Source organism: Haemorhous mexicanus, chromosome 7 (genome assembly GCF_027477595.1).
Source record: "Haemorhous mexicanus isolate bHaeMex1 chromosome 7, bHaeMex1.pri, whole genome shotgun sequence".
Lineage (NCBI taxonomy): Eukaryota > Metazoa > Chordata > Aves > Passeriformes > Fringillidae > Haemorhous > Haemorhous mexicanus.
Genome location: NC_082347.1, coordinates 13,835,178 through 13,861,915, shown reverse-complemented (window position 1 = coordinate 13,861,915; position 26,738 = coordinate 13,835,178). Strand labels below are relative to the sequence as shown.

At 42.4% G+C, this 26,738-nt stretch overlaps 1 protein-coding gene across 7 annotated transcripts in view; it reads right to left on the bottom strand.

Moving 5' to 3' along the window:
- ANK3 (ankyrin 3) overlaps positions 1-26,738 on the bottom strand; it is a 192,516-nt gene that overhangs the window by 90,059 nt on the left and 75,719 nt on the right. For all 7 annotated transcript variants that reach the window (XM_059851139.1, XM_059851138.1, XM_059851135.1 and 4 more), the window contains exons 9-18: positions 20,158-20,256; positions 15,444-15,641; positions 13,633-13,731; positions 11,871-11,969; positions 10,537-10,635; positions 8,343-8,540; positions 7,740-7,838; positions 6,919-7,017; positions 3,015-3,212; positions 516-614 (exon numbers count right to left, since the gene is read on the bottom strand). In XM_059851139.1, coding sequence (XP_059707122.1) covers positions 516-614; positions 3,015-3,212; positions 6,919-7,017; positions 7,740-7,838; positions 8,343-8,540; positions 10,537-10,635; positions 11,871-11,969; positions 13,633-13,731; positions 15,444-15,641; positions 20,158-20,256 — 1,287 coding nt within the window. The remainder of the gene's footprint in view (positions 1-515; positions 615-3,014; positions 3,213-6,918; positions 7,018-7,739; positions 7,839-8,342; positions 8,541-10,536; positions 10,636-11,870; positions 11,970-13,632; positions 13,732-15,443; positions 15,642-20,157; positions 20,257-26,738) is intronic.

The following is a 26,738-nucleotide window of genomic DNA, read 5'->3' as shown; positions in this document are numbered from 1 at the left end:
GGTCTTTGTTCAGGACATGGATCTTAAAAGGCAATACTGTGAAGTGGGAGGTGTCATTGCTGGTGGTCACAAAAGCCTTTCCCAAGCCCAAGCACCTTGAAAATCCAGGTCTCTTACTTAGGAGTCCAGATATTTAGGCAAAACTATTTTTAGGCAAGTATATTTGAAATGGACCATCATTGCATATATGTATTTCATATTAGATAACAGTTTCCTTACTGAATAACTAGATCAATTCCACTTACCTTCAGTGAGGCACAATAATAGGATACAATCTAAACCTCTATTGATCTAAATATCTGGCAAGAAATAAGCTTACTGCTCAGAGGCTGAGCTTGACATTAAACACCCAAGCTTATGTATCTTCAATTTTCAGAATATATTCTGCAATAATTTATTACAAGGAATGTTTCCCTGCTGCGATTTCAGTTTCACCCTGAAATCAATTCCTAGCCCTGTCTGGAGGCTCATGGCTCCCTGGAAGGAAATATTTCATGTGACAGTGGTGTTCATACCTTTGTCTGTGCATCAACAGCAGCTCCCTGGTTAACCAGAACCTCAGCTACATTGACCCTGTCCTCTTGGGCAGCCAGGTGGAGGGGCGTCAGTCCACTCTGGAAATCAGAAACAACAAGTAACAATCTCCAGAAGAGGCACACAGACTACTAAAATGCAGATTCAGGTATCAATAAAACTCCAAACATCCTTAAAGAAGTTACACATTCCACTTTCACTGTGTAAGGTGCTTTGTTATCACACTGTTGATCAGCAGGAAAGTACAATTCAAAAGCCTGGAAGATGATGTTCTTTTAGGACAAGGAACATTTCTTCATGCAGTGCTACCTGCAGAATAGCAAATTAGAGCACTTCAAGGAAAAGTGTCAGACAGTATTTTTTACCTCCTAATTTACTTCCTTATAATGAGTCAGACTTTAAAAGCAATACAGAATTATTGTTTACACTCCTGAAATATTTTAGATTCACTCAGTTTTATCCTTACCTTTTTACTCCTCTACTAGATCATTTTCAGACACTAACACAAAAGAATAAAACTGCATTTCTCTGCGATCAGGCCCATTTCTCTCTGCTCAGGGAGTATACAGACTGATAGTAATTTTTCTTATTTAAAACCCAAGATCTAAATATCCTCAGAACCTCAGAAAACTATACAACTTTCTACCACTTAAAAGGGGTAGAAGATAAAAGGGGAAGGAGAGAGAATGAGCTGAGGAGCTGTTGTTAGGAATGAGAAAGAATATACTTTCCTTGCAAATGATGGTTAATTTTCTCTCCTGCTCCTAGAGGAACAGCACCAAGGACAGAAGAGCAAGTGGCAGCAGTTGTCACATCAGGCAGGAACAGTCACTAAGTTTCCTACCCTTGAACCCAAATCTACATCCATGGTGCACTCCCTACCAAAGCCAGTTATTTTGAGATGGTCCAACTGCATTTCACTCCAAGATGCTATTCTGATGACAACACAGCTTAGGTGGGTCACCTGAGAAAATTTGTAACATTAACCACTATAAACTACCTAATGGAGCCTGCATATTAACAGCCAAATCTTCTAAAAAGATTTAGCAAGTGCTCAGTATGGGGGCTCTGATTATGCAGCTCCAAACCATTCTGTGGGTCCTGAAGAAATAAATGCTCTTTTTACTCCCATTGCAAAGTTGCAAAACTCAGCAGTCAGTGGGCTTTAAACATCTGGCTTTGAATGCATAGGTGCTGTGCTCTGAGGAAATGTGCATCCCTGAGAGAGTGTGGAGGGGAATTACTCCTCAAAGGTGGTTTTATCAGTACAATGAGAAGCTGGAGATTACAGCTGAACAGATTGCTGGATGCTGCAGGTAATTAACCCCTGGTGGCACTGAATCAATGTGCCAAGCACTTCAATCGTGCTCCCTGTATTAGCCTCAGCAGCAAAATGGGACAGCCAATGGATGGAGAACATGTATGTGGCAAATTTCCCTGTGGGGATATGAAGTCCATCCTGCAATGGACTTCATACAACTGAGACTTGTGGGGGAAAAAAAAAATCTACATCTGCAAGAGAAGCTTTCTGAAGGAGGACCCACAGATAATCAAATTGGAAAGTTAGAAGCAGGAAAACACACCAGCCCTGTGCAGAACACCCACTGCCTCAGAGGATACTGACTCTTCCCACCTGCTGAGAATAAGAAATATTTTTCATGAATTAAAATTTCAATAGCCTAATCTAGCCACACAAATCCATTCCAAAACTGCCCTTGACAATGTCAAATAAGAATGTCTAGTGGGGCATTTAAAGAATTAAGGCTACACATTTGCTAGAAACATTACTATAGAGCAGAGTTAATGGCCTATGAATTCACACAAACTAAAATACATCAACATTCCTTTCCTACCACCAGGAGAAATGATACCAAAAGTCACTGTGGGCTAAGGAACATACCCTGGAGAGGAAGAACCGCTTATATTAAGAAACAAAATCTCAGAAAAAGTTGCTGTTATTATCCCATTAAAAAAGTCACCATGCCTGAACAAGTCAGCTGTTACCATGAGGTGGTAATAGTTGTTACCATTTGCTGGTACACGTTACATTTTTTGTCATAAAATATTATAGTGCTAAAAATGTTACAAATAAAAAAACCCAAAACAATAAAGCAAATGTTACAATTACACATGTAACAATTGAAAAATGGGCAGGCACATTCCTAGAGGCTGATAAATGACAGGTGTCAGCCCCACAGCTCCCCTGTGGGGAAGATATTTTCTCTCTGGCCGTGTTTTGGCAGACTAGCATAAATTAATGCTGGATTAATAAATTCCACTGCAGCATGAGTTATCACCAAGCCTTGGGTACTACAAAGGCTCCTTCAGTGTGACATGGCATGCTGCTCTTTGCTAGCAGAGACGATGATGTGCCTTCAGACACCTGCAGCGGCTTTCAGGGGGCAAAATGTAACTGCAGGGCCCTCTCCTCCTCATCCCATTTTTACACAGCCTTAGCCCCGGGCTGCGGGGACACCCACCTTGTTGCTGAGGTTGACGTTGGCGTTTCTGGAGAGCAGCAGTGACACCATGTCCACGTGGCCGTCCTGGGAGGCGAGGTGCAGCGGGGCGATGCCCTGCCGCGTGACGGCGTTGGCGTCGGCGCCGTACTCCAGCAGGGTGGTCGCTATGTCCATCTGGTTCTTCTTGGCAGCTATGTGCAGGGGCGTGTAACCATTCTGCCAACAGAGAGCACTTCACTCAGGGCTGCTCATTCAACACCCTGATAAATCACTTTTCTCGACCTCCCCAACTCTGTGAATAATTACGCCATTAGTTCTGAAAATTCTGTCAAACACAGTCAAATACAATGTTAACAAGATGTATGAACCAATGTATCTGACCTTTAGGCAATCTTTTTTTTTTTAAGTACTGCTACAAAGAGGAGGATTCTGAAGTAAATTTTCAAATTTGGGAAAAAATATCTTTTCACAAAAGGACAATCTATAGGAGTTGGAGTTTTGTTTCATAGACATTTGCTCCTTTTCCTTAAATGTACATAAAATCTTTAACAAACAGAAAAGCAGGATGTGTGTTCATAACTCAGAACAGCTGTTATTGTTTGGGGCTTTTTTCCCATTTCCCAGTGTGAAAGAAAGCATCATGCACATGAAATATGGCCTTTCTTGCAGCATTTACCCTAAACCTTACTGACAAGCTAAGTTTTTTTTTTCAGATCAAGGGAAAACTGAAGCATATAACTTTAGAGTCGTGCATTCCTTATCTTTTTATTCCTCCCAATATGTGTATCCAGGGAGCCCACTACTAAAAATAAAAATGCAGTATCTATTGCCTGATACAATTTTGTAGCTCTAAAAGAGACAGATAGGCAGAAAATAGATAAATGGATATAAAGAATAACTGATCAGCACACAAATACCAAAACTCTGATGGAGGTAGGACCAGTTTTTGGTACAGATTGCAATGATTGTTTAGTCAAGAACTTCCTGTCTTTCAGAAATGTATTAGCCCTCATTTTCAAGTAAATGACAAATGTGCACACATTTGCACTTGAATAAGAGACAAGGTCAGGGAGGATGAGACCCAAGCTGCATAAACCATTTCTTATTTTTGTATGGCATCATAAGTACCATTTGCATCTCAGATTACCCAGCCCAATAAAATCTACCTAAAGGCACAAAGCATTCATCTGGCTGGGCTCCTCCCTGCACCCACAGGGCAGCAGGGCTGGTCTAAAAAGGAAGAGATGCAGAGCAATGCAGGTATGAGCAAGGAATAAATACATGGGGGCTCACAAATGATTACAAGAGAGCTTTAATAGGAACCTGGCAGCAAGAGATGCACAGCACTAGTTTCATGTGGAAAAGGTTCTGTAACCTTCAAAATTCAATTCAGATTCAGTTCAGATCTTGGATACGAAAGTATTTGAAAATGACACTCAGGAAACACAGTGCCACAATCAATAAAGGAAGCACATGGCCACTGAATTTTCACTTTGAAGATAAAGTACTTCAGGAAAAACAAGCATACTCCTCTCCCTTAGACTTCCTGCATGATACTGCCATGTAAAACAACCACTTCCACACAAGCACCTAATAAATCCTAAATACTACATGCTAAATCCTCCATATCTGCTAAAACATAACTCCTTGAAATAGAGCTCATATTACATTATATAAAATAACAAATGCAGTTTCCAAGTCTTTTCCTCAGAAATGGGCATATATTCCTTTCAGTGGAACGGACAGCAGCAGGTTGCCAAGAGAAGGCAAAAAGAGAGCTGAAAAATAAAAGCTGAAATTCAGCTCAGTCCCAGTCTGCATCTTCTCCTCATAAGGGCAGCACTCTGTCATGATGCATAGATGGAGAAAGGAACAGAGAAGTTCAGAAAGAAGAGTATGAAGGTATTATTATGGTTGCCAGGGAAAGGAGTAGGAAAAGGGAAAATCGTTAAAGATGAAAGGACAGAGGAAAACTAAAGCTTTGGGGATGGTGTGATGAGGAAGAAAGGCACTGTAAAGTGGATGTTAAATTCAAATTAGGGATAAGCCGCACATGAAATTAGGCACAATTTTTGCCTATGAAAGAGAAGAATGGTTCATCAGGATAACTGTACCACAGCACTAGACTCTGACATGCTCATTTCCCATACCCTGTCACTTATCACTCCTCCAAGGCAAATTTTGCTAGGTTTGGCTAATGAGCCACACTTAAATTAAGATCAGTGTAAAAGACAGTAGTGTCACAGGAAAGGCAACCACTGATGAAACTAACTGTAGAGCCAGTGATGAGATATGACATAACATTTATTTACTGGACCACATTTACAAAAAGTACAGGAAATCATCTGCTGTTACCAACACCATCTTTTGGATGAGTGCACAGTGGGTGCCTGAAGCAACAAACATGTTATGGTTAATTTTATTTAGTATTGACGCTCTGCTGGCTGCTGCCATGGCTCACTTGCTGCAGAGCACTAACAAATGCTTTCTTTTAGGCACACTTACAGCTGGCACTTGGAGGCCTGAAGTAGCAGCTGCAGAACTGCTCTGTTACAGATGGGGAGGCTGAGGTGACCTGACACGTGGGTTTGTGCCATGCTGTACCACAGTCTGTAGGGCTTCCACCTTGGTTTGGACTTCCCAAGCCCTTGGCAGGGGCTGCTGCAATCCCTGCCCCTACAGGATGCACAGCTCCCACTGGCAGCTTCTTTCAGTGAAAACTGGGTCAGTGCCTTCTCATCCTCTTCAGAAGGCCCTTCCTCCCCCCCAGTGGCATTTGAGAGTGCTGCGCTGCAGTAGTGAAAGATCAGAGATCACTCTGGCTGCCCCCCTGGGGCACTGCTCTGGCAGATCGCCACTACAGACAGCATTGATTTTAAACTGTGCTGCTGGCAGTCCGTGTTTATTTAACTTCCCCCTCCTTGCACTACCAGCTCTGGGACCCACCACTCCATCCTCTCCTGCAGCCATGCAGAAGGGCTCCAGTGTATGGCTGCACTCAGCCATGTGTGAGAGGAAGGCAATCAAGGAGCACTGCCCATCTAACTACAATTCTGCCTTTTCCATTAGCTCTCCTTTCTCCACAGGGCTTTTCTTTTACAATTTAAGGAAATAGTCTAGGTTGTTTCAAATGAAGTATTTACACTGCACTTAATCTGCTTTAACCTACATATGTTTCCATCCTGCTTTACCTAATGTTCCTGCTCAAATATCGATTATATTCTGATTGATTATAGTATTTATCCAACCATTACTTAAAACTGGGATCCACAAAAGAAATAGTTTAGGCTTTTCTAAATTCTCTTTGTTTTATGCACTACCAGAATAAATTTACATATTTATTCCTTTATATCCCCTGAAACCTTACACTAGGCATTGTCTTGCCTACAGTAAATTGCAATCAAAGCAGAGCTGTGACTACTTTTATTTCTTGCCAGTCCATTTATGCTGGGCTGGAAATATTTTGGTGAAGCACATGAATAATTACGTATATTGTGCTGAGAAACTTATCTTGCCTCAGATGCCATTCTGTGGCACAAACAGAAGTACCCCTGCATAGCTGGGCTTCAACCCAAGCTTGCCCTGCACGGATCTTAAGATGCAAAGATACAAAGTTGGCTAACTTGGAGAAGTTACTGAAGAGACTGGACAAATGAAAGCAAGGCTCAGTATTTTCTGAGACTAAAACTGGTGATTAAAAGTGTTTCTGCATCCTTATTTGCTTTTTTTTTTAATGCTGTTTTATTCACCTGCAGGATTATTCTTAGCAGCTTTATGTGGATGTGAGACATTAACAAACAAGGTCACTGAGCCTCCTGCAACTGCAAGCATACACAGCCTAGAAAGAACAGGGGTAGACAAGAATAAAATGACACAAAAAAAAGCCTGGGTATTGCTCCCCCAGAGTGGCCAGTACTTGTACCTTGGCAGAGGCATGAGGCGAAGCTCCCTGGTCCAACAGGAGGAGGGCCACCTTTTGATTATCGTAGTGTGCAGCTACATGCAGTGGTGTTAAACCGCTCTAAAAACACATGCAGAACAAACAAGTGCTGTTACAGACCCTCTCCAGGGGAAACTCAGCAGTCTGGAAAATTCCAGTAGATAAGGTGAAAAAGCACATTTGTTACTCGTTCGTGTATCCAGAGTCTTTGGGAACTTTTAGAATCAAAAAATAAAACAAATTTGGAAATCCTTCCCGAGCTGTGAAAGCCCCATGCGCTTTTCCCAGGGAAGATGAACGGAGAAGCACAAATCTGTGCTGCCCCCAGGGTAAGGAGGTCAGACCCTTGGCAATGTTTTCCTTTTACTGCAGAGGATAAGTAAACTGGCCCTTGGATCTGCAAAATCCAAGCTGGGCTGGTTTAAAAACTTGAGGTCCTATTGGCCTTTGCCCCCTGCCCCATCATGAGAGCTGGGGAAGCAGAGCCAGCTGCCCAAATACTCTGATAAGGGCTGTAAATAGTCCGGGTAGGAACACAGGGGAATGGTTTGTCTCCATTCCCCTGGATGTGAATGCAGAGCACATCACTTTGTTGTCAATTAATGAAAATAAAAGTCACTTTGTCAAGAGTTTGCTGGCTCTTGGCAGCCCCAGCAGGAACTGGAATACCACATGAAACCAATTCCAGCTAAACCCAGGCTGTGGATACTAGTGTGATGGTAAGTAAGTAGGAGGACATTAATAAATTATTATCTGGTTTGAGATACTTGCTGTGCAAGTGGTAGTGGTTTCTTCTGTCCTACCTTTCCAGAAGCATCAGGAGATGCATTCTTCTGAAGCAGGAGGTTGGCTACCTCGATTTTCCCGTACTTTGCAGCCACATGTAGTGGAGTGAATCCTTTCTGTAAGAGAAAGCAGGAATATAGCAGCCCTGGGCACCCTTTCTCAGGGCAAACAAGGTTTGTATTTGATCTGCAAGGATGCAGCTGCTTCCATCCACCCCCTTACATAGTCCTGAGTACAGGCAGCAAGTCTGCAGGTTCCCAACTGCCCTGTGGGGTCTGGAGGCCCTTCCCTTGCAAGGCAAAGCACTATCTATCTATCTACTTTAAACAAGGGACTAGTCTGTTCCTTTCTTCACACTACCAAAGACCCAAGGGCAAGCCTATCAACACCCACCGGAATTTCTGCCCTGCATTCCTTCCATTCCAAGAAAATGCATGTCTGCTCAGTGGGATGTGTTAAACATCAGGTCCTGAGGTGCAAGCACGAAGCTTTGTACCCTTTTAATAAAACATAGCTCACACTTACATTGTACATCTAAATGACTCTTGCAGCATTTAATTCACAAGCAGCCCTTGCTGCAGGTGTGCTCTATGATTCTGCCGCTCCTGCAGCTTGCTCACCTTGGTGATGATAGACAGAGATGCACCATGATCCAGAAGAACAGAAGCTACATCTTCGTGCCCTTCCCGAGCAGAGAGGTGCAGGGGCGTGTAGCCTGACGTGGTGGCTGCATTGGGAGATGCTCCCTGCTGCAGCAGCTGCTGCACAATGTCTGCCTTGCCCAGGCGGGCAGAAATGTGCAGCGGGGTTTGGTCATCCTAAACACAGAGGGAACAACACAGGCCTGCATGAGAAAACTGCCCCTCACACTGGGACAGGAGATATTTGCCCACATTCTGTCACTTTTCAAAATTGCACACAAGTGTTAATTCTGCTGAGGTCTTAGCTAGGGAATGTTGCACACTGGCTTTCTCTGTGTCATATCATAAAGACAACTTGCTCTCTGTTAGTGCATCACAAAATATTCCATAACAGTGACATAATCCATAAGAGTAAATAAATTGATCCATTTTCTTCCTTATCTGGATTTGCCTCACTTTGCTTTGCAGTCCTTTCTTAAAACAAAGCTAGAGCATAATTCTGTTCCTCGCATCTTGATCTCTTTTATATTTCACAGCAGCATTTAATAGCTTAATCAATTATTGCCTGGAAACTTGCATAAAGTATCATAATTTTTGTGCTTTTTTAACTGGTGAATGATTGTTTGGTATTTTGCAGTTAAATTTTCCATAAGTGTAACTGATGATAGAACATGGTGTAGAAATTTATTGTCACTTTCTACTTCTCATTCAGAAGACAATAATCTGAATAGTTTTAAGTATGGTGTTTTCCTGTCATGAATCTGATGGTTTATTTCTTTTCCTTCACTGAAAATATTAGTGTTGTGACCTTGTTCTAAGAGTTTAAGAGGTAATTTCTCACCTCTTCATTATCTTGTTTTTGTATTTTTGTCCTCTCCCTTCTCTGTTGTACAATCTTTGGATTAAGCACATTATCACAACAGTGTGGCCAAGCATCTTCCTCTCCCCATTTTCTCCTGCTGAATTCTCTACCTTTTGAGAACTGTCCTGCAGTTCTGGGCTGTTCTCTGCAAGGGAGACTTCTGCCCATGTCCATCCTACAAGAGTGATTTTACACCTCTGGATTTAGGATGGGAGCATGCCAGGATATAAATGCTGCTCCTCCGACTGGGGGAGCATCTTTGTGGTTCTTAAATGATTCCAGTTTGTGCCTGTTTCCCACAAATTTCTCACAGCTGATGTTAGCACTGGTGTATAATCTACTACTTGCATTTAGTTGTTATTTATGATAACAAACTGATCACAGGCAATGGCAGTTTGCACAAATTAAATCATTCTGTGAATTTACTCAGAAAATATTTGCATGACTGCTTCTGAGCTCGAGCTGTTCACTTCAAGATTGTCTTTGGAGATTTACAAACCACATGAATCAGTTCTATTGTCAGGATCCTTGCAGATATGAAGTGTATCAGCTAGAAATATTTAGTCAGAGTTCCTTTTAAGTAGATGATCTTAACAGCAAACTTACTTGATAATTTCACAATGAAAAATAGTTTGGTTTTTTTAGGCAACATCCATTTTATGTCCATTTGGGGAAAAAATATTTCCTGAGTTTACCTCTTAAGACTGCTACTTATTGCACCCATTTATCTCCTTGCCCTGCCTGTTTCCTGGAACTCTTTGATTTCCATAATTCGGCGTGTTCCTTCATGCCTCTTGACCATTTCTTTTTCCTCCACCCCTACCTTCCTCAACTGCAATTGTTTCTACAGGATCTGTTCCTTCTTTCCAGCCCTCTACTACACACCCTTACTGTGCCTCCTTCCTTTAGGTGGTGTTCTTTAGAAGTCTAACTATTTCTAAATACATAGAGGCTGTTGCTTTAGGGACATGACAGAAGACACCAGAAGCCTAGGGTTTCCAGTTCTGCTGAAATAAAAGCAGATTGAGGAGCTCCTCTCCCTCCTCAAATCCCGCTTCAAAACAAAACTCTTCAAACACATGATAATTTATATTAAAAACTGGGATGGTATCAACCTGACATCTTCTGCCTTGTCTCTTACAGATCCCTCATGGCTACAGTAAGAGGGTACATAACAAAATATCAGGGGGCACCACAAAGGCTTGGCTTCATCTCTTCCTCATCCTGAAGGGCACACCCAAGATGAATGTGAGTCCTTGCTTTGCCCAGCAGGGCTCATGCAGGTTTGTTCCCCCTGGGCCATGTCCTCACCTTGGCTTTGGCCTCCACCTGGGCTCCGTTCTGTACCAGGTACTGGACGACCTCAGTCTGGCCAGCCCTGGCTGCCATGTGCAGCGCTGTCTCTCCTCTCTGCAGCCAGCAGCAAAAACAGAACAGAGTTAAAGACACACTGCAGGGAGAACAAACACCAGCGCGCTTCATAAACACAGAAATACCAGTGACCCAGCTAAGAATGATCTCCACTAGAGAACTCTGCTGTAGCTGTCTGTAAGACGTAAGATTAAATCAATGTTCGGCCTGACGCTGTGTGCTGCAAAGCAATTTATTGCAGGGTCAGTTTCCCAACTCAGTAGTGCCTTGTCATTATTTTTTGCTAAAAAGAGACAGTGCAATTTTTATATTACTAGCATTTTATTAGCAATGTTAAAAATTATATCCTTAATTTAGTAAAAAATGTATTTCAAATTTTGTATATTCGGGCACACATATATTTGGTTTTCCTTCTGTAATGCCTTATGCCACTACTATTATTTGTTATCTGACAAGCACTGAGGCAACTGAACAAGAAGGAAAAAAAAATCATTACTCAGTTCATTCATCTAAGGCGTCATGGACTTACTGAAAGACAAATCCAAGGAAACCAGAACAACTGAGGAGGGAAAGTGGTTTCTACCTTTTTGGGTATTAATGTGTCTTTAGGTACAAACATCTGCTAATTAACAAAAGGTGTTGCATTTTTACATAATTTAATAGAATCAGCAGGTGAAGACTTTAACAAAATACTGTCTTCTAGCTGCACCTGTGTATGGAAAGTGAAAAGGAGGCCAAACGGATAGAGGATCAACATGCTTCTGCTTCTCTTCCACTTCCCAGCTTTCACATACCCATCTAAGAGCAAGTTCAGTTTTTACACATGGCCTGGGAGCCTTGGGGCACACAGCACACAGCCAGCAGAGGAGGCTGGATGGACACAGGCAATATGTCCCCACAATCTGCTGCAATCTGTTGAATTTGCCTTAAATGGCAGACCCCCAGGGTCTTGGGAAAACAGTGCTCAACAGTCAAGCACAGATCTCAAAAATTACATCTGAGAAGCTACAGTATGTTCTCATTCTTTACTTCAGAAAATCAAGAGATTAGAGCCTGCTTAGGGTCAGCCCCCTTGGACATTTCCTCAACCTGCCAAGCATCTCCCAAGTAGGAGTCAGCAGGCTGCACTTTGCCATGACTCCAGCACGAGCCACAGGTGCTATGGAGGTGGGTGATGGACAGCAGAATTAGGTACTCCATCCCAGTACTGCTCCCAAATATTGTCACACATTCATTCCCAGTCCCGCCTTGCTGAAAGGAAACCCATGACTCACCACATTGGTCGTGTTGGGGGATGCTCCATGATGCATTAGCTGTGATACAATATTTACATGTCCCATGAAGGCAGCAACATGGATTGGAGTTAGGCCCGACTGAAAAACAGACCAAAGTCCAATTAAAATGCTTATTTCCACATACATTTACAAGAGCTTCATGGGGAAAACAAATTTTTCTGAAGTGAGTAAACCCAGCAGCTTGATCTTCTGAGAGGGTTTTATCTTCTTAAAACCAGATACATGTGCTTAAATTAAAGGGCACACAGGACTCGGAACACCTATGAGTGTGGTTCATTAGCAAATATATAAATGTTCTAGAAATTCAGTAGTTCTTCAACAACAAAATCAACCATAGCTAAGCAAGATTAAGATTAGGCATTTGCTAAATATTGTCTTGGAACATGGGAAAAAACCATATAGAAGCATTCCTGGTACAAAGGCAAGGCTTTCTGAAACATTCAGGTTGTGTAAAACAGATCACCATCATGAATCTGCACCACTGCCCTTACACAGGATATGAAAGCCCAACTGGAGAGAAAGAGAGGGGAAAAAAAGGGAGCAGTCATTCAGCAGGGCATGACCTCAAGGATTTTTCTTTAAAAATCCAATCAGTAGTTAATATTTCCCCACGTGGAATCACCCTAAAGCCTCCTCACAGCTGCTTCTGCACAGCTGTACCAATAGTCAGCCAGAGCCTTCAGAAGGGCCTTTTGCTACCAAGGGCAGGAGAAAGCTCAGTGGATCTCTGGAAATCCCCATGATTTAGGCAGCTTCCCCACAGATCTATACCAGTCCCAGAGGGCAGAAGTGAGGAAAGCACTTATCTTCCTCTCTCATGGAGAACAGCAAACATGAGCAGGAAGGCAGAATAACTGGCCGAGTGTGTAAATTGTTTTACCTGTTTCAAACAATTTAGTAAATGCTTTTAAGAGTTTTTAAATGCCAGTCTGGAGCTACATGAACTGTAGCCAGGGCAGATTCTTCTTCCTCAAGCAAGCCAGGAAGGGATCTGTATGGTCTGCTGCTGAATAGTTAGAACAACCCCACACACATTAAATTAAACTCCATTTTGTGGAGATGAGCTATTCCCCATTGCACCTTGTTTAATCCATGGAATTCCCTGTCATTTCCTAACATGGCCCATTCCACAGTGCTCACACATTAATATATGTGGTCTTTTCTCCTCTCCTAACTTGGTACAATATACATACATGGGGATAAAAATTCCCATAGGAATTAATTAATCTCAGAATTGTTGCAGGAACTGGGTGCAGACTATCTCATGCTGACTGAAGTGACAGCATATTGATTTCTGTCTAGCTGATTTGTGATGTCCCATGATGGTGGAAGAATAGAACTTCTTTGTGCAAAGACAAAAAAAGGTCTGAATCAAACCACCTTTTAAAACAGGACTTGAGTGAGGCATAGTCTTCACCTTGATTTCTGCAACAGAGAAAATTTCATCCTTAAGGCCTTAAATTACAGAAAGAAAATTGGCAGAAATGGTAGATTTTAGCAAGTTACTTTTATTTTATTTCACTTGTTATTCTCACTGTAATCCCAACATATATCAGTTGTTTGTGACTCATTAGGGCAACTGACTTTATTGTTCAGTTTTATTATTTCATAATATCAAGTTGAAAATAATTGTTGGCTTAATTGGTCCATTCTCTTTCAGAAATACTGAAATACTAATCAATCCAGGGGCAATGAATTTAGTAAGAAAAGCAAAGGCAAGCATGGAAAGACCATTTCTTACCTCAGTTACAGCTTGAATTGATGCACCGTGCTTTAGAAGAAGTTCCATTACTTTTATTCTGTTCTTCTTGCAGGCAATGTGAAGAGGTGTGAAACCATTCTGGAAATGAGAAAGGAAACACTTTTGGATGCCCTCGTGTAATTAAAAAATAGAACTGAGTATGGAATTCACAAAATAGATTTTTCCATTTTAAATGAACAACTCCCAAATTTATTTTGGCATAACTACATTTTTCACGTAAGAGAAAGTAAAAATTTATAAGATAAACATCTATTTCATATATCCAGTTCTAATTATGAAATATATATTGCCCACTCCAATAATTAATTTATTTCTAAAAATTTCAATTCAATCAAAACTGTCAAACTCTTCTTTTTTGCTTACCATATTCACTTCTAACTGACTAGGGTTTTCTGCTGAAGTTCTTGGGGAATTTGGGGTGGGTAAAGTGTAAAAGCACTTTACATTTTACAGGCTCTGGAATTTACATCTTCTAAACTATTTTTACTACTTGTTTTGCCTGGGTTTTTTTTTTTTTTCCATTCATTCCCTGTCAGCTTACTGCAACTAGAAGTATTTCACCCCTTCCTTAAAAAAAGATGTGTGCAGTGGAGTGAACATTACAACTATCATCTTATTTAGTGTGAGATGATACCACAGAAAAAAAGTAAATCAGGAAAATAGGCTGTCCAGAACACCCACAATTGGTACAGCAAGATCAGAGCACTGAATGCTGATGCTGCTTGGTTCAAAAGAGCCTTTGCAGAACATTCTGAAAACAACTGGCAGAGCTGGTCCCTCAGATCTGATCCAAAATATCCTTTTTTACCTGCCATATGGTAAAGAATATTGTTTTCATGACGTGAGGTCCATGTCATTGTCTGTTCCAGTGTAGCAGCTCTCACCCCTCTCCTTGGCAGTGCACAATGTCCAGGGTGAGCTCAGGTGTGCTGCATGTATTGTAATAGCTTGACCACAGACACCTGAATACAGGCTGGTCTGCCACAAAAAGCACAGGGGCTAAGAGAAGGAAATCCATGAAGCCCGTGCTGCCTTCAAGAGAGTCAATCCCACCTGGCTCGTGAGGGTTTTGGGAGCTCACATAACATTTCAGGAGTCAAATGAGTTAGCTTCAGGCTGAGACCAATCAACCCAATTCATATCAGAACGTAAATTTGTTTGGAACAGTTCGTGAAGAACAAATAAAAGAGAGACTGTAAACAGAATGGACTGAGAATGCAATTTGAACATAAAGGCATTAATGTATTCTGCTTGTATGCAGTTTAACTGCACTAATGTATTTTGCTGCTGAAGTTGTTTCTAAAGTAGAAAGGCCCATGACTCCATTGACATGGAATACCACAAATACTCATTATGTAACCCATTCCTGCCTTTCACTGTTTCACATCACCGAGAACTTATAAAAATTCCCTCAGTTTTAAACACCACTGATTATTTTCTGTGTATAAACACTTGGAAAATAAGGATTCTCTCCATACCAGAAACTACAGCAGTTACATCTGCAGCTGTTTCATCTACTCATAATCATAAAAACCTACCAGGAGGCAAAAGTGCTCTAGTTACACTAGAAATTCATAAATCACTGCTGACTGTCTGCAAGCAAAGGTGTTCTCTGATTGCAGGGTACATTATTAACACTTTGAACCTCGAGCGTCTGTTCTTGGGCTGTGGCAATAACAGCACATCCTCTCTGCCAGCCATCAGCAGGCAGAAAACAACTCCCAGGAAGTCCCAGCACAACTTTGCAGGGATGTTTGGCTGTGAATGACGGTGCCCTGCTGTGTACTCACCAGTGCTTTGGCATTAGGATTAGCTTTCTTGTCCAAGAGAACCTTGGCGACTTTGTAGTGGCCACAGTGGGCAGCGACATGCAGCGCAGTCAGGTAGTCATTGGTGACATCGTCCACAGGCACGTTGTGCTGGATCAGGAGCTGAACACAGTTTAGATGATCCCCTTGTGTTGCCATGTGCAGCGGAGACAAACCATTCTGCCAACAGAGAAACCCAGCAGGATGGGTTACAGGATGCTCAGAGAAGGGAAACTCCTCCACCTTGTTCCTCAAGTGCTTGTTGTATGAAGAATTTTACAAGCCCAGAGAGAGCCCAAAATAAACTTAACATGTTCAGTGTAAGGATGGGGGTTCTTACTCCAGAATTTGGAGGTTGTTTGGTTAGTTTGTAGGCAGCCCCACACTGAAAAACCATCATAACACACCAGCCATACTCTAAATGTAGCTTCCTTCTGCCAGCATGTCTCAGACAAGCTGCTTAATTTACGTGAGTTACATGAGGAACAGCACTTTGTGACTCTTAACACCCCAGCCAGGAAATTTGCTAGTTTTTAAAGCTGAGTTAAGCTCACCACTCTAAACGTGGACTGTATAAACCAGCATGACAGCACAGGTCAGAGCATCACTCAGCGAACACTACAGCCTTCCTTCATCCCTCTACTCATGTTTTCATGAATTTGGGTTGTACACATGCTCACACCACATTATCCAGCTCTGGAGGCCACTCTTCCCAGTACACATTGGTAAAACGCCAGAAGTTTCAACTGGGCTAAAAATCTCTGAATAAAACCTCCATGCTGTGACCTACCAGCAGCAATGGTAAAGCTGTTCCACCAGGGAAACACCTGAGACTCAGGCACCAGTGAATTTTCTTGCCATGTTTAAAACAGTGAACAAGCTGCCAAAATATATTATATTTCCAGAATAAAACCATGAGAGAAAATTCTCAAAAATTGAAAGGACTGACACTATTTCATGATGAAAGATTAAAAATATACGCCAGAATGAAAGAGCCTTTGTTAGCAGTGGTACATAGCTCCTCCTTCCAGCTGTAGGGGCTTTTTTTACTCCATTCTTCTGATGCCAAAATTAGTTTTGAGTGCAGAATCTATTCTTGTAGCAGCACACAATAGTTTATAAGCTGTAAGTGACTGCCAGTACACTGTGTCTGCATCGGGAAACACAAACCTTTGCTCACAGACACAGTGCCCTCATGTGACCGCAGCCAGCAAAGGCAAAACCAGCCGGGACCTCGGGCTCTGAAACAAACCCTTCCCTCGGCCATGTGGTAACAGCCAGGACTCGAAACAAAGGTGGAAATAGGCCGTGGAACAATACTTTACATCGAGATGGAAGCAGGATGGTGAAAGCAAACAGGTGAATCCTGTCAGAGCTGGAGAGCAGTTTACTGGCAGTGCTGAGACACAGACGCTCTCGGACACAGTAACATCTTTCAAGTAAGATTATCTCATGGGCATCTCACTTGTGATTTATGTTGGCTTGGATAAGCCTCTCTCCCATTCCTAAAGGCTACTACAGCAATTATCTGCATGGAAGTTGCTACTAGCAAGGCATTTTAAATGTTTTCACTGTCTTCTAGTGGAGTTAACAGTAGAACAAAAAAAGATTAATTTCCCTCGATCACCAAATCCTCGTGGTAACAGTTGATAACTGATGATGCTTTAGAGGTGAGAGTAAAAAAAATCATGAAACTTTAAACATCATCCTGCTCCATTTTTATAAGAAAGATCCTTTGGGTGAAAAGTGTCATTCTTCACAGCAACAGCCAATAAACCATGCTTATTAATGGGGTAAGAGATTGAGAAGTTGATATGGGACTCCCAAATAGGAGAGACTTGTACCAAAAAAGACTGACATGGACGGAAAAGAAAGGAAGAAACAGAGCCAATTTGAAAAATCAGCAAAATACTTGATAAAAATCTGTCATGGACAAGAGAAGTGCAGCAGCTAGCCAGACCTCATGCAGAAAAGTAAGAGACAAGACTGGATGCTAAAGAAGATAAAAAAGACAAAAATAAAATTGGAAGATTGTCTTTTGTTATACCCTAAAGCAGGCTTAGTTCTGTTGCAGTTGATGATACTCTGTAACCTTACACAAGTCAATATTTCAATGCCACATGCAAAATAAAAATATTACATGTAAGAATGTTCTCCAGGCCCATATCCTTCTTGTGAGAGACAACCCAAAAATGACCCTAAGAAAGTGATTTGGTACTTTTGGATGAAGCCACTTTATAAATACTCTTACATTACTGTTTCTTTAAAGATTTCCAAGAAAATATTAAAGGGAAAGAAGTTCAAGATTAATCAAAGATATCGACCATTAAGGACCATAAGGTAACACCATACCTTAGAACAACCAAATAAAAAACCTCAGAACAAAACAGGACCATAGAGATGAAACAAAGTATCAACTGTCTGACTAGGTAAACATAAAATTTCTGAGTTTATTTTGTAGCTGTGTCAAAGAGCTTTAATCTGGGAAAGTGCCATTAACTCTAGGGTGAGAATAAAGACAAAGAACCAAAGAAGTCTGGAAAACCAGTAATTAAAAAAAAAAAGGGCATTCATTGACAGGGACTTCTTACATCCAAAATGAAGACATTAAAGAGTAATTTCTTACACCCAAAATCATTGGCGTGTTCAGGACTAGAATTCCCTTTTAATTTTGCCTGTAGAAACCCCCATATAATCCATTAGGTCACCACCTTTCCTGGAAATAAATCTAAGGTTCTTCCAGTGCAAAAAAGGGTCAGCACTACACTAAACCATCTCTAGCAGGAAATAGCTATCAAACTGCAGCCTGGTTATTATTCTGAAAGAGTTTTATATAACATGAGAAAACTTAGTGAAGTTCAAATTCTTTCAAAGATGTGTCCTATTTCCAATAATATATGACTTAATTTGAAGAGAATGGAGCCACTTGTTTTTGCAGAGGACAGTACTGCAGTTTAGTGCCAAATGAATTAATTCATTTATGCCATTCAGAGGTACAGCTACTTCCTAGCTCACCTTCTGAAAGTGTAAAATTAACACATCAGAAGGAAATGCAGGAAGCTCTGCACTTTCTTCTCTTCACTTTTTAACACAGCGTTCCCTCTTCCAGAGGAGGCTCTTATTTTGCAGAAGTTGTTTGTATAAGCCTCTGCAGATCAACATCCAGTCTGTCCCTCAGCCTTAGGCAATTTCTAACCCACTATCCCATGGAATCTGCCTGATTTTGCCTAGTGAACTCTGGGCTAGACTCTGTGAGTCTGCTCAGGAAGAGCAACAAATTCAAAACCTACAGTCCTTGAACAGCAGCTTAAGTTTAGGGCTAACACCTGAAAATACAACATCCACTCAACAAAGAAATGTAATTCCTCAGGAGAGTTTTTCATTTACAGTGGTGGAAATGGAAGGAATAGGGTGTAAGTGTGTGTGGGTGTTCTTTGGTTTGGTTTGTTGTTGTGGGTTTTTTGGTTGGTTGAGGGTTTTGTGGTTTTGTTTCGGTGGTGGTTTGGGTTTGTTTGTTTTTTTTTTCCTTTAAGTGATAAAAAGAACTTTCCAAGAGGGTGGAAGAGCCTTTCTCCCTGGAGTGTGAGCTCTAGGCTCCAAGAGTGGCAGATGTGGCCCAAGGGGTTCCTAGACAGCCCCTTGTGGTTCTCCCCTGCTCATGGAGTTTGCAAGCTAGGGCTGTGGGAGCCCATGGAAATTCCACATGCAGAGGATGGGTGAAAACTGTCTGTCAGATTACCCATGACAGCCCTTGCCAATGACTCACTGAGCAGAGCAAAGCTGGTGCCAACCTCCCCAAACAAATGCTAAATATAATCCAGTAAAGGGGGAAAAAAGAGGGAGGAGAAAAGCAGAATATAGAAGGGTGCTGAGACAGAATAGGACAGGATGGCAGAGAGAGAAAAGAAATAACAACAGAACAGAAATGTTGCTGAAACACATTGGTTACAGACTAAGGAAAAAAACCATGTAGTGGAAGGTTATCTTTGGAAAGAATCTCAACAAACTGCACAGACCAAATGTCATCCCTGAATGGGGAAGCCATGGATTGCAGTGGTGCAAAGCAGGCTGCTGCTCTGAGATTTGAAATCAGCAGTAACAGCACAGCAGAGACCACTGCCAGCAGAGTTCTGGCAAGTGCTTCCTTCAATGCCAGCCCTTGGGTCTAAAGCAATCTGTGCACCCTGGCACAGGTGATTCGAAATTACCAGGAAGAATTTTGCATGATAAACTGTAGAGAGACAGAAAGGAGAGAATCTGATAATCAGGCTAATTCCTTAGGAAATATGAGCTGTCTCTGCAAAGGGACATTGCTCTATTTTTATCTCTTGTCTCTTCTCTAGCCTTAGGGTAAATTGGTACAAGCTGAAGATTTATTGTAATCACCATGTATTTATTCCAGGATAGACACAGAGTTCTTCAGCTACTGAAATTCTGAGGGATAGGGTTACCACTCAAGCCTTTCTGGTTGGCACAGAAATCTTTTCTTGTATATCTGGATTTAACACATTTTACATATGCAGATGTGCTCTACATACGGCATTCACTTTGGAGAGCTCCCACACAGTTACTTTAAATAACTAAGAAATAGGAAAGTTATTGCCAAACCCTTAAATATATGAGACATACAGAATTAAATTAGGAAAAAGAAAAAAAAGGTACAAGGATTATCCCACCAGGAAAGAGGATCAGTTACCTTGGTTTTGGAAAGAATAGGGGCACCACGATCCAGCAGCATTTCTACAACCTGTTCATGGCCACTTCTTGCTCCACAGTGGAGGGGGGTCAGCCCATCCTGTGGGATACAGAGTTATAACTGATTAGGGTCAGACATGCTAAAGTCTTGCACACTTTTGTAGAGGCCTGTGATGTCCCAGGAGGCTCATTAATTCCTGCAAGGCGCTGCTCTTCTGCAGATGAACACTTGAACCTGTTTGTTCAAACCAACTGAGCCCATCCTGGCTCTGATTTTCCAAATGTGTAAATAGTCATATCACATGGGTGTTCATGCAATGGGCTCCTTCCAGGCCTTCATTGCACATGCAAGAAAAAGATGAGATTGCACTTCAGGTGCTTTTTGCCTGCATGTCTTGGAGAAAACTGGGTCTCTCATTTGTCAGTATGCATCGGAGCCAGTGGATACTCAGTCTGAGAGGAAAAAAAAACCCCTCCTCAGACTTCTTTATTACACTGATTTTGACAAGTGTGCAGCAGATGAGAAAAGACTCTTAATCCCAGCTGATGGAAGTATGTTGGATTCTCTTCTGTCTTGCTGTGCAGACTGTGCTTATGTGACTCCCAGCTGAATGACTGGCCTAGAGTCAAGGCACACTGCCCATACCCCTTTTGGAACAGTTTGCTTAGTAATAGTCAACATCCTATTGAAAATAATGATTTCAAAGTTTTCAGAAACTTTGGCTTTTCCATTTATAAATCACAAAGGAAGGGGCTTTTCTCTGGTGTCTTCCACTACTCTTAAAACACATATTGTTGTATTGTCTGGAATATGTATGTCACACCATTTTTATACAAGGGATTATCTAAAATTCCTTCTCACATACTCTCTTCACACACATGCACTCCCCCTCCACTTCTGTATGACAGCAAGTATTATTAGGTACCTCTTTAATAATACTTTTCATGTGGAATTGTAATATTCTTCCTTGGTAATTCCTAAACCACATTCTACTGGAATATCAGCTTAAGCCCTGCAAAGTGTGGAGGGCAGCCAGGGAGAGGGAGGACATGGTTCAGAGAGCCTTACATGCTCCTGCTTCTACATTTTTGCCTGCTCCTGATAAACCTATGGAAGATAACAGGTAGGAATTTTCATGAAAAACCTTTCCTGCTACTTTCATTTAAAACTTGTATGGTTCTCATTGCGCCTGTTCTTTCACTTAAAGTAAGGAATATATTTTTGACATAGATGAAAAAAATATTTTGGTTCAGACTTAACTCCCTTAACTCAGGGAGTCATTTGTTCCCACAAGATGAATGCAGCTTGTCCCACAATGCTCTTACTGACACCTCTCAAGTAAATTATATTGTAATTTCTGCTTCTTCCTGCTATTTCAGCCCATGAAGTACTGGGAGGTGCATCATGTCAAAATGACACTACACAAATTCAAGATGTATTGCTCAAAACACTTAAGTAAAGACAAAGAGAAAAGAGACCAAAACCCACAAATTATGCATTTTTCAGCCGAGTTGCACATTTTGCCATAGCTTCACAAGTGTTTAAAATGGGTAATGCATATTTTTTATACCAGTAGCTCCCACAGGTGAGGGCATTTCATGTACTGAGCAGACACAAACATTTGATATGAAAATATCACCTACAAAAAAAAGGAAAACTTGTATGGGAAGGAAAACCAAACCCAGCAAGGCTAGGTAACTACAGACCTGTAGGCAAGAGCTGAAGATCACCAAGTACATTAGATTGTTCACTCCTTTTACTTCCTGTAATTATCACATTCTGCAGGTACATCAAAGACAGACACTCAAGGAGATCAGGCACCAAAGTTAGAGACCATTTTCCAGATTCAACACCTCCCCAAGTCATTTCACCAACATACCATGGTTAGCTCACAGAGAATGAGACACATTTGGTCATCTTCCTGTACCAGGCTAGACCCTTCCAGTGCTCCCAGAGCACTGCACCCACCCCTCTGTGGGTTTTTCTGGCTGACAAGGTTTCTGTGGCTCAGGAGGAGCAAGCAGCCATGCTTGGCCAGCTGCACCTCATTTTGGGCCACAGAGCTGGACCTCATTCTGGGCCACACAGCAGTCACTACCAGCAGAGGCATCACGTGTGACACAACAGGACAATGCACGAGGGTGTGTGTTGGGACAGCTGATCTACAGCTACTGTTCACATGATGTCAGGTCTCCCTCTGCAAAGAGCAAACACTCCAAGACAGATAATTTAGCTGCACAGATGTTTTTTTTTTTTTGTAGTTTCAAAACACACTCTTTACTGGTTTAGTTAATTGGTACATGGCACTGAGAGCAGGTAAAGAAATGTGCAGGGGCAATCTGAAATGCAGATCAGAAAGACTTATTTTTTAAAAAGAGATTCTAAGATTAAAAACAGACTGCTATGAGCTCAGCAAGACTTCACTGACTTTGTCAGGAGATTTTCTAGCTGCTTATTTACTGTTCACATAGCCTATACTATGTGAAGCATAAAATATATTATATGTATTAGGAATCTAACTTGCCTTAATATGAGTCTGCAATGGCTCAGAAAAACCATTACAAATGATTATGACAATAATCTGCAGATTAAGGACTCTGTAAGTATGCACTGACATGATAAATCATATCATCTGTATTATCTATCCCTCCAGAGAGCCTGAGAGCAGCTTTAGCAAAGCCAAGAGGACAATAGGAGGAGCTATGATTAGGTACAAGCTTCCCATTAGCATTGCACACCCATCTCTGGGGCTGCTGCCTGCTTTTGCTTTTATTTTAAACACACACACACACACACAAATGAGACCTAAGCATTGTTTCTGGTCCCAGTTGACACTCAGGTACCTGTGTAGCTCTCTGATTTTGTTACACTGGACTCCAAACTGTCCTGAGACTGAGCCTTCCTGCTGCTGTGTGTTTCCTTGACACCATGCATGGCTTTAAGGGACCCCTGAGCAGCATGGGGTCAGCACAGAGCAGCCTCCTTGTGCTCCCCAGCTACCTCTTCCCTGTCAGTGCTCACCCAGGATTCCCCTTGCATCGTGGCATGCTCTGAGCTGTCTCCCAAAGCCACAGCAGCCTCAGTGACACAGCTCTCACATCAGTGAGCATCAGCCTCTAACCCAGTCTGAGAGCAATGAAACCAAGCACAATAAAACTCAAATGTGATGTAAATATTCAGCAAGAGCTTGTCAGAGTGTGAGCCAGCTCCCAGAGCCTGTCCACAGCCTTGGCAGGAGCAGCAGGCACTCCTGTCCCCTGGGCCAGAGGTAAGAGTACACATTCCCAGGGGGGCCATTACTGCTGCCTCCAGGATTTTCCTGCTGAGTGACTCTCCATGCACACCCTCAGCCCAGCAGGGCTCTGTCCCACTCCATGCTCCAGGTCTCCTGAATTCTTCACTCCATGGGCAAACTATTGCAAACTGCCCCTTCTGGGCAGGAGGGCAACAAGCAAGGCTTGCTCTCCCTGCACGTGCAAAGCACACTCAGAATGCCAAGGCAATGCCACTGCAGCTATTTCATATCTTAATACATGTGGTTTTTCTGGAGCAGCATATGCATGATCAGATGCATCTTCAAAGAGCATAACCCACATGTTTTCATGCAGATATGAGTGCTGGGCCTGTTGTTCAGCTGCAAAATCAGTAGAATGAAGATTATAAACACTTACTGTTAATCCAGGCTAAAACTTACTTGCTGCCTGCTTCAGACACAAATTCACTTTGGCATATACAGTATTAGACAGCCAAAGCAAATCAAGCTAATTTAATCAACTCTCTAATTAAATTTTACTTTTTAAAGTCTTTTCTGGAAGACAGAAAAAACATAATTAGGGCAGCATTCAGTAAACATGTTACATGAGGCATTAACTGGCCTTTGCACAGAATCTTGGCTAAAAACCAGAATGATTAAAGATGTCCTGGCAGCACATAGTTCTTAAGGGGTACCCTTAAGAATTCAGTACCCAGCCCCAAATACCAGTTGCTAGACATCTCACACACAAAAAAAGAAAACAGAGGGAAGATGAACAGCTGGTTATGATAAACAACGCAATACAGCGTGAACTAAAATGGAAAAAAAAAAGTCTGTCTGAGTCTCAAAATAGTTTGAACATAATTTTTGGGATGTGTCTCACATGTTCTCTCAAGTCTCAACTAAAGTGTGCAGGTGTGTATGAGTATAATGGTGCTCATCAAATCCCAGTCTTAATGAACCCAGAGAAAGTGGGAGCTCCTGGACTACTTTTACAGTAATTTAAACAGGATAAGGATTTAGCCCTTCATGTTAACCTTTTGTGCAGTACTTCAGCACTGCAGTTTCCTGGACCATCTGTCAGCAGCAAACACAAATGCTCATGTAAATGACTAAGGAAAAGAAATCATTACCTCAACTTACTTATTGCTCAGGAAGGGTTTTTCATTAATTTATCTACAAAACTATTTGTTTTGTGATCAATAAAAAAAAGCATTATGTGCAGAGTATTCCAGTATCCCATACAGAGAATGGATTGCAGGAACAAACCACAAAATGCCAGCTGAATAGATAAATCTGTCCTACCTAAGAGTCAGAGCAGCAAATCCTGGCTCTGTTAGTGTTTGGTCAACAACACAAACTAGTATGTTCTGCATTCTCATTTAAAGGTGAAATACAGACATAAAATGGGAGAAACAAAGGTCTGAGTTTCTCCCCCTGAGAAACCAGAAATTTCAAGATTTTTTTTTTAATCCTTTCATAAGGGTACAGAACCTTTGCCATTCACATTTAAGGAAGTATTTTGTCTTCAATAATCAATATTTTAATTAAATAATATCATAATGCCCAAGACAAAAAAAAAAAAAAAAAACTATCCTCACAGGAAAAAAGAAAATCTCCTTATCTCTTACATACAAAAATTCTCTTAATCTCTTAAAAAAGTAGGAAAAAAAGAGAGAGGTCTCACATTTATAAATATGGCACTAGGAGACTCACTTATTTTCACATGCAAATCCCACCTGTTATCAAGCTGTGTGTGCATTCAGCACCTGCCCCTCACAGAACACACAAGGCTGGGCTCTGCCTGGGCACCCAACTGATAAGCTTGGGCTTGACACATGTATCAGAAAAGACAGCCCCAGCTGCTCTTTGCCTTTAATGCATTCAGCAGTGGTGATGCTGTTGTAAAGGATATGACCAGAGCCTTTGTCACCCTGTATTTTTGTAGGGCCATTCTGTATCTGGGACATTGAAAATAAAAATAGTGATTAAAAAAAAAAAAAAAAAGGAATATCTACAAAGTTGACATATCTTAATTGTTCAGCCTTGGAAAACAACATTGGGTCAGGTTGGAACAACAGGAGAGAGCAGGAACGTGTGTTGCGCCAGCTCAGAGCAATTAATCTTTGCTATTGAATAGGAGAACCGGGCAGGCACTCCTGAAACAATGCCCTTTTTTCACCCGGCACCCCTCTCAGCCTTCTCTGGCTTTTGGTACCGATTTGTGAGCCCTGCCGGTGCTGCTCCCTTTGGTGGTCCCGCAGGGTGCGGGGCTCCGAGAGCCGTCGGGAGCGCAGCCCGGGTCAGCACAGCACAGCCCGGGTCAGCACGGCACAGTGCAGCCTGGATCAGCACAGCACAGTCTAGGTCAGCCCGGCACAGCACAGCCCGGGTCAGCCCGGCACAGTGCAGCCTGGATCAGCACAGCACAGTCTAGGTCAGCCCGGCACAGCACAGCCCGGGTCAGCCCGGCACAGTGCAGCCTGGATCAGCACAGCACAGTCTAGGTCAGCCCGGCACAGCACAGCCCGGGTCAGCCCGGCACAGCACAGCCCGGGTCAGCCCGGCACAGCGCCCCGAGCCCTGCCCGGAGCGGCCAGAGCGCCGGGAGCGCAGCCTCACCCAGCCCCGAGTGCCGGGACAGCTGCCCCTGCCGGTGCCAGCCCCCGCGGCCGTGAGTGGCACACGTCCAGCACGAGCAGAGGAGTTGTGCACATCCCTCCCGACCTCGGCAGAGGATGGATGTTTGGGGAAGCAGGCAGTCTCTGGGGGAGCCAGAAAAAACAAACCAGCGCTTCGTGAGCCACGCTCATCGCTGCCTTTTGCCTCAGTGGGAAGCCGTGCCAGACTCAGGAGCTGTTAATGCTTCTGCCCTCTTCCTAGATCCTGTTTCCGTCCCAGCCTGTATTTTTAGTTACATAAATTATCCCAGTGCCTGACCCCGAGCTTGTGACAGAGGAAATGAAGCAGAGCACGGATTTTCCTAACTTAAAGAACTAACTTGACTCCAACTATTTAAAGTACTGGTCCCTAACGATCTGGACTGCAGTGGGCCATACAAATACTTGCAGAGGGAAGCAACTAATCCCCCACCAAGTCCCCTTCTCCCTGCTCTGACCAAATGCACATCTGTTACACACCACCAAACAGAGTCCCTCCCCACAAGGCAGAAGCATACCCCTCAGCCTGGTACCCCTATGTGGCACAGAGGAGGCTGGAATTTCAGTCCAGGAACTATACCCACTGTCCACATTACCCATGAGAAGTCATCTCTTCCATGTTGCCCAGCTAGAAGAGAACTTAAACATTTTAGAAAGAAATCATCGGC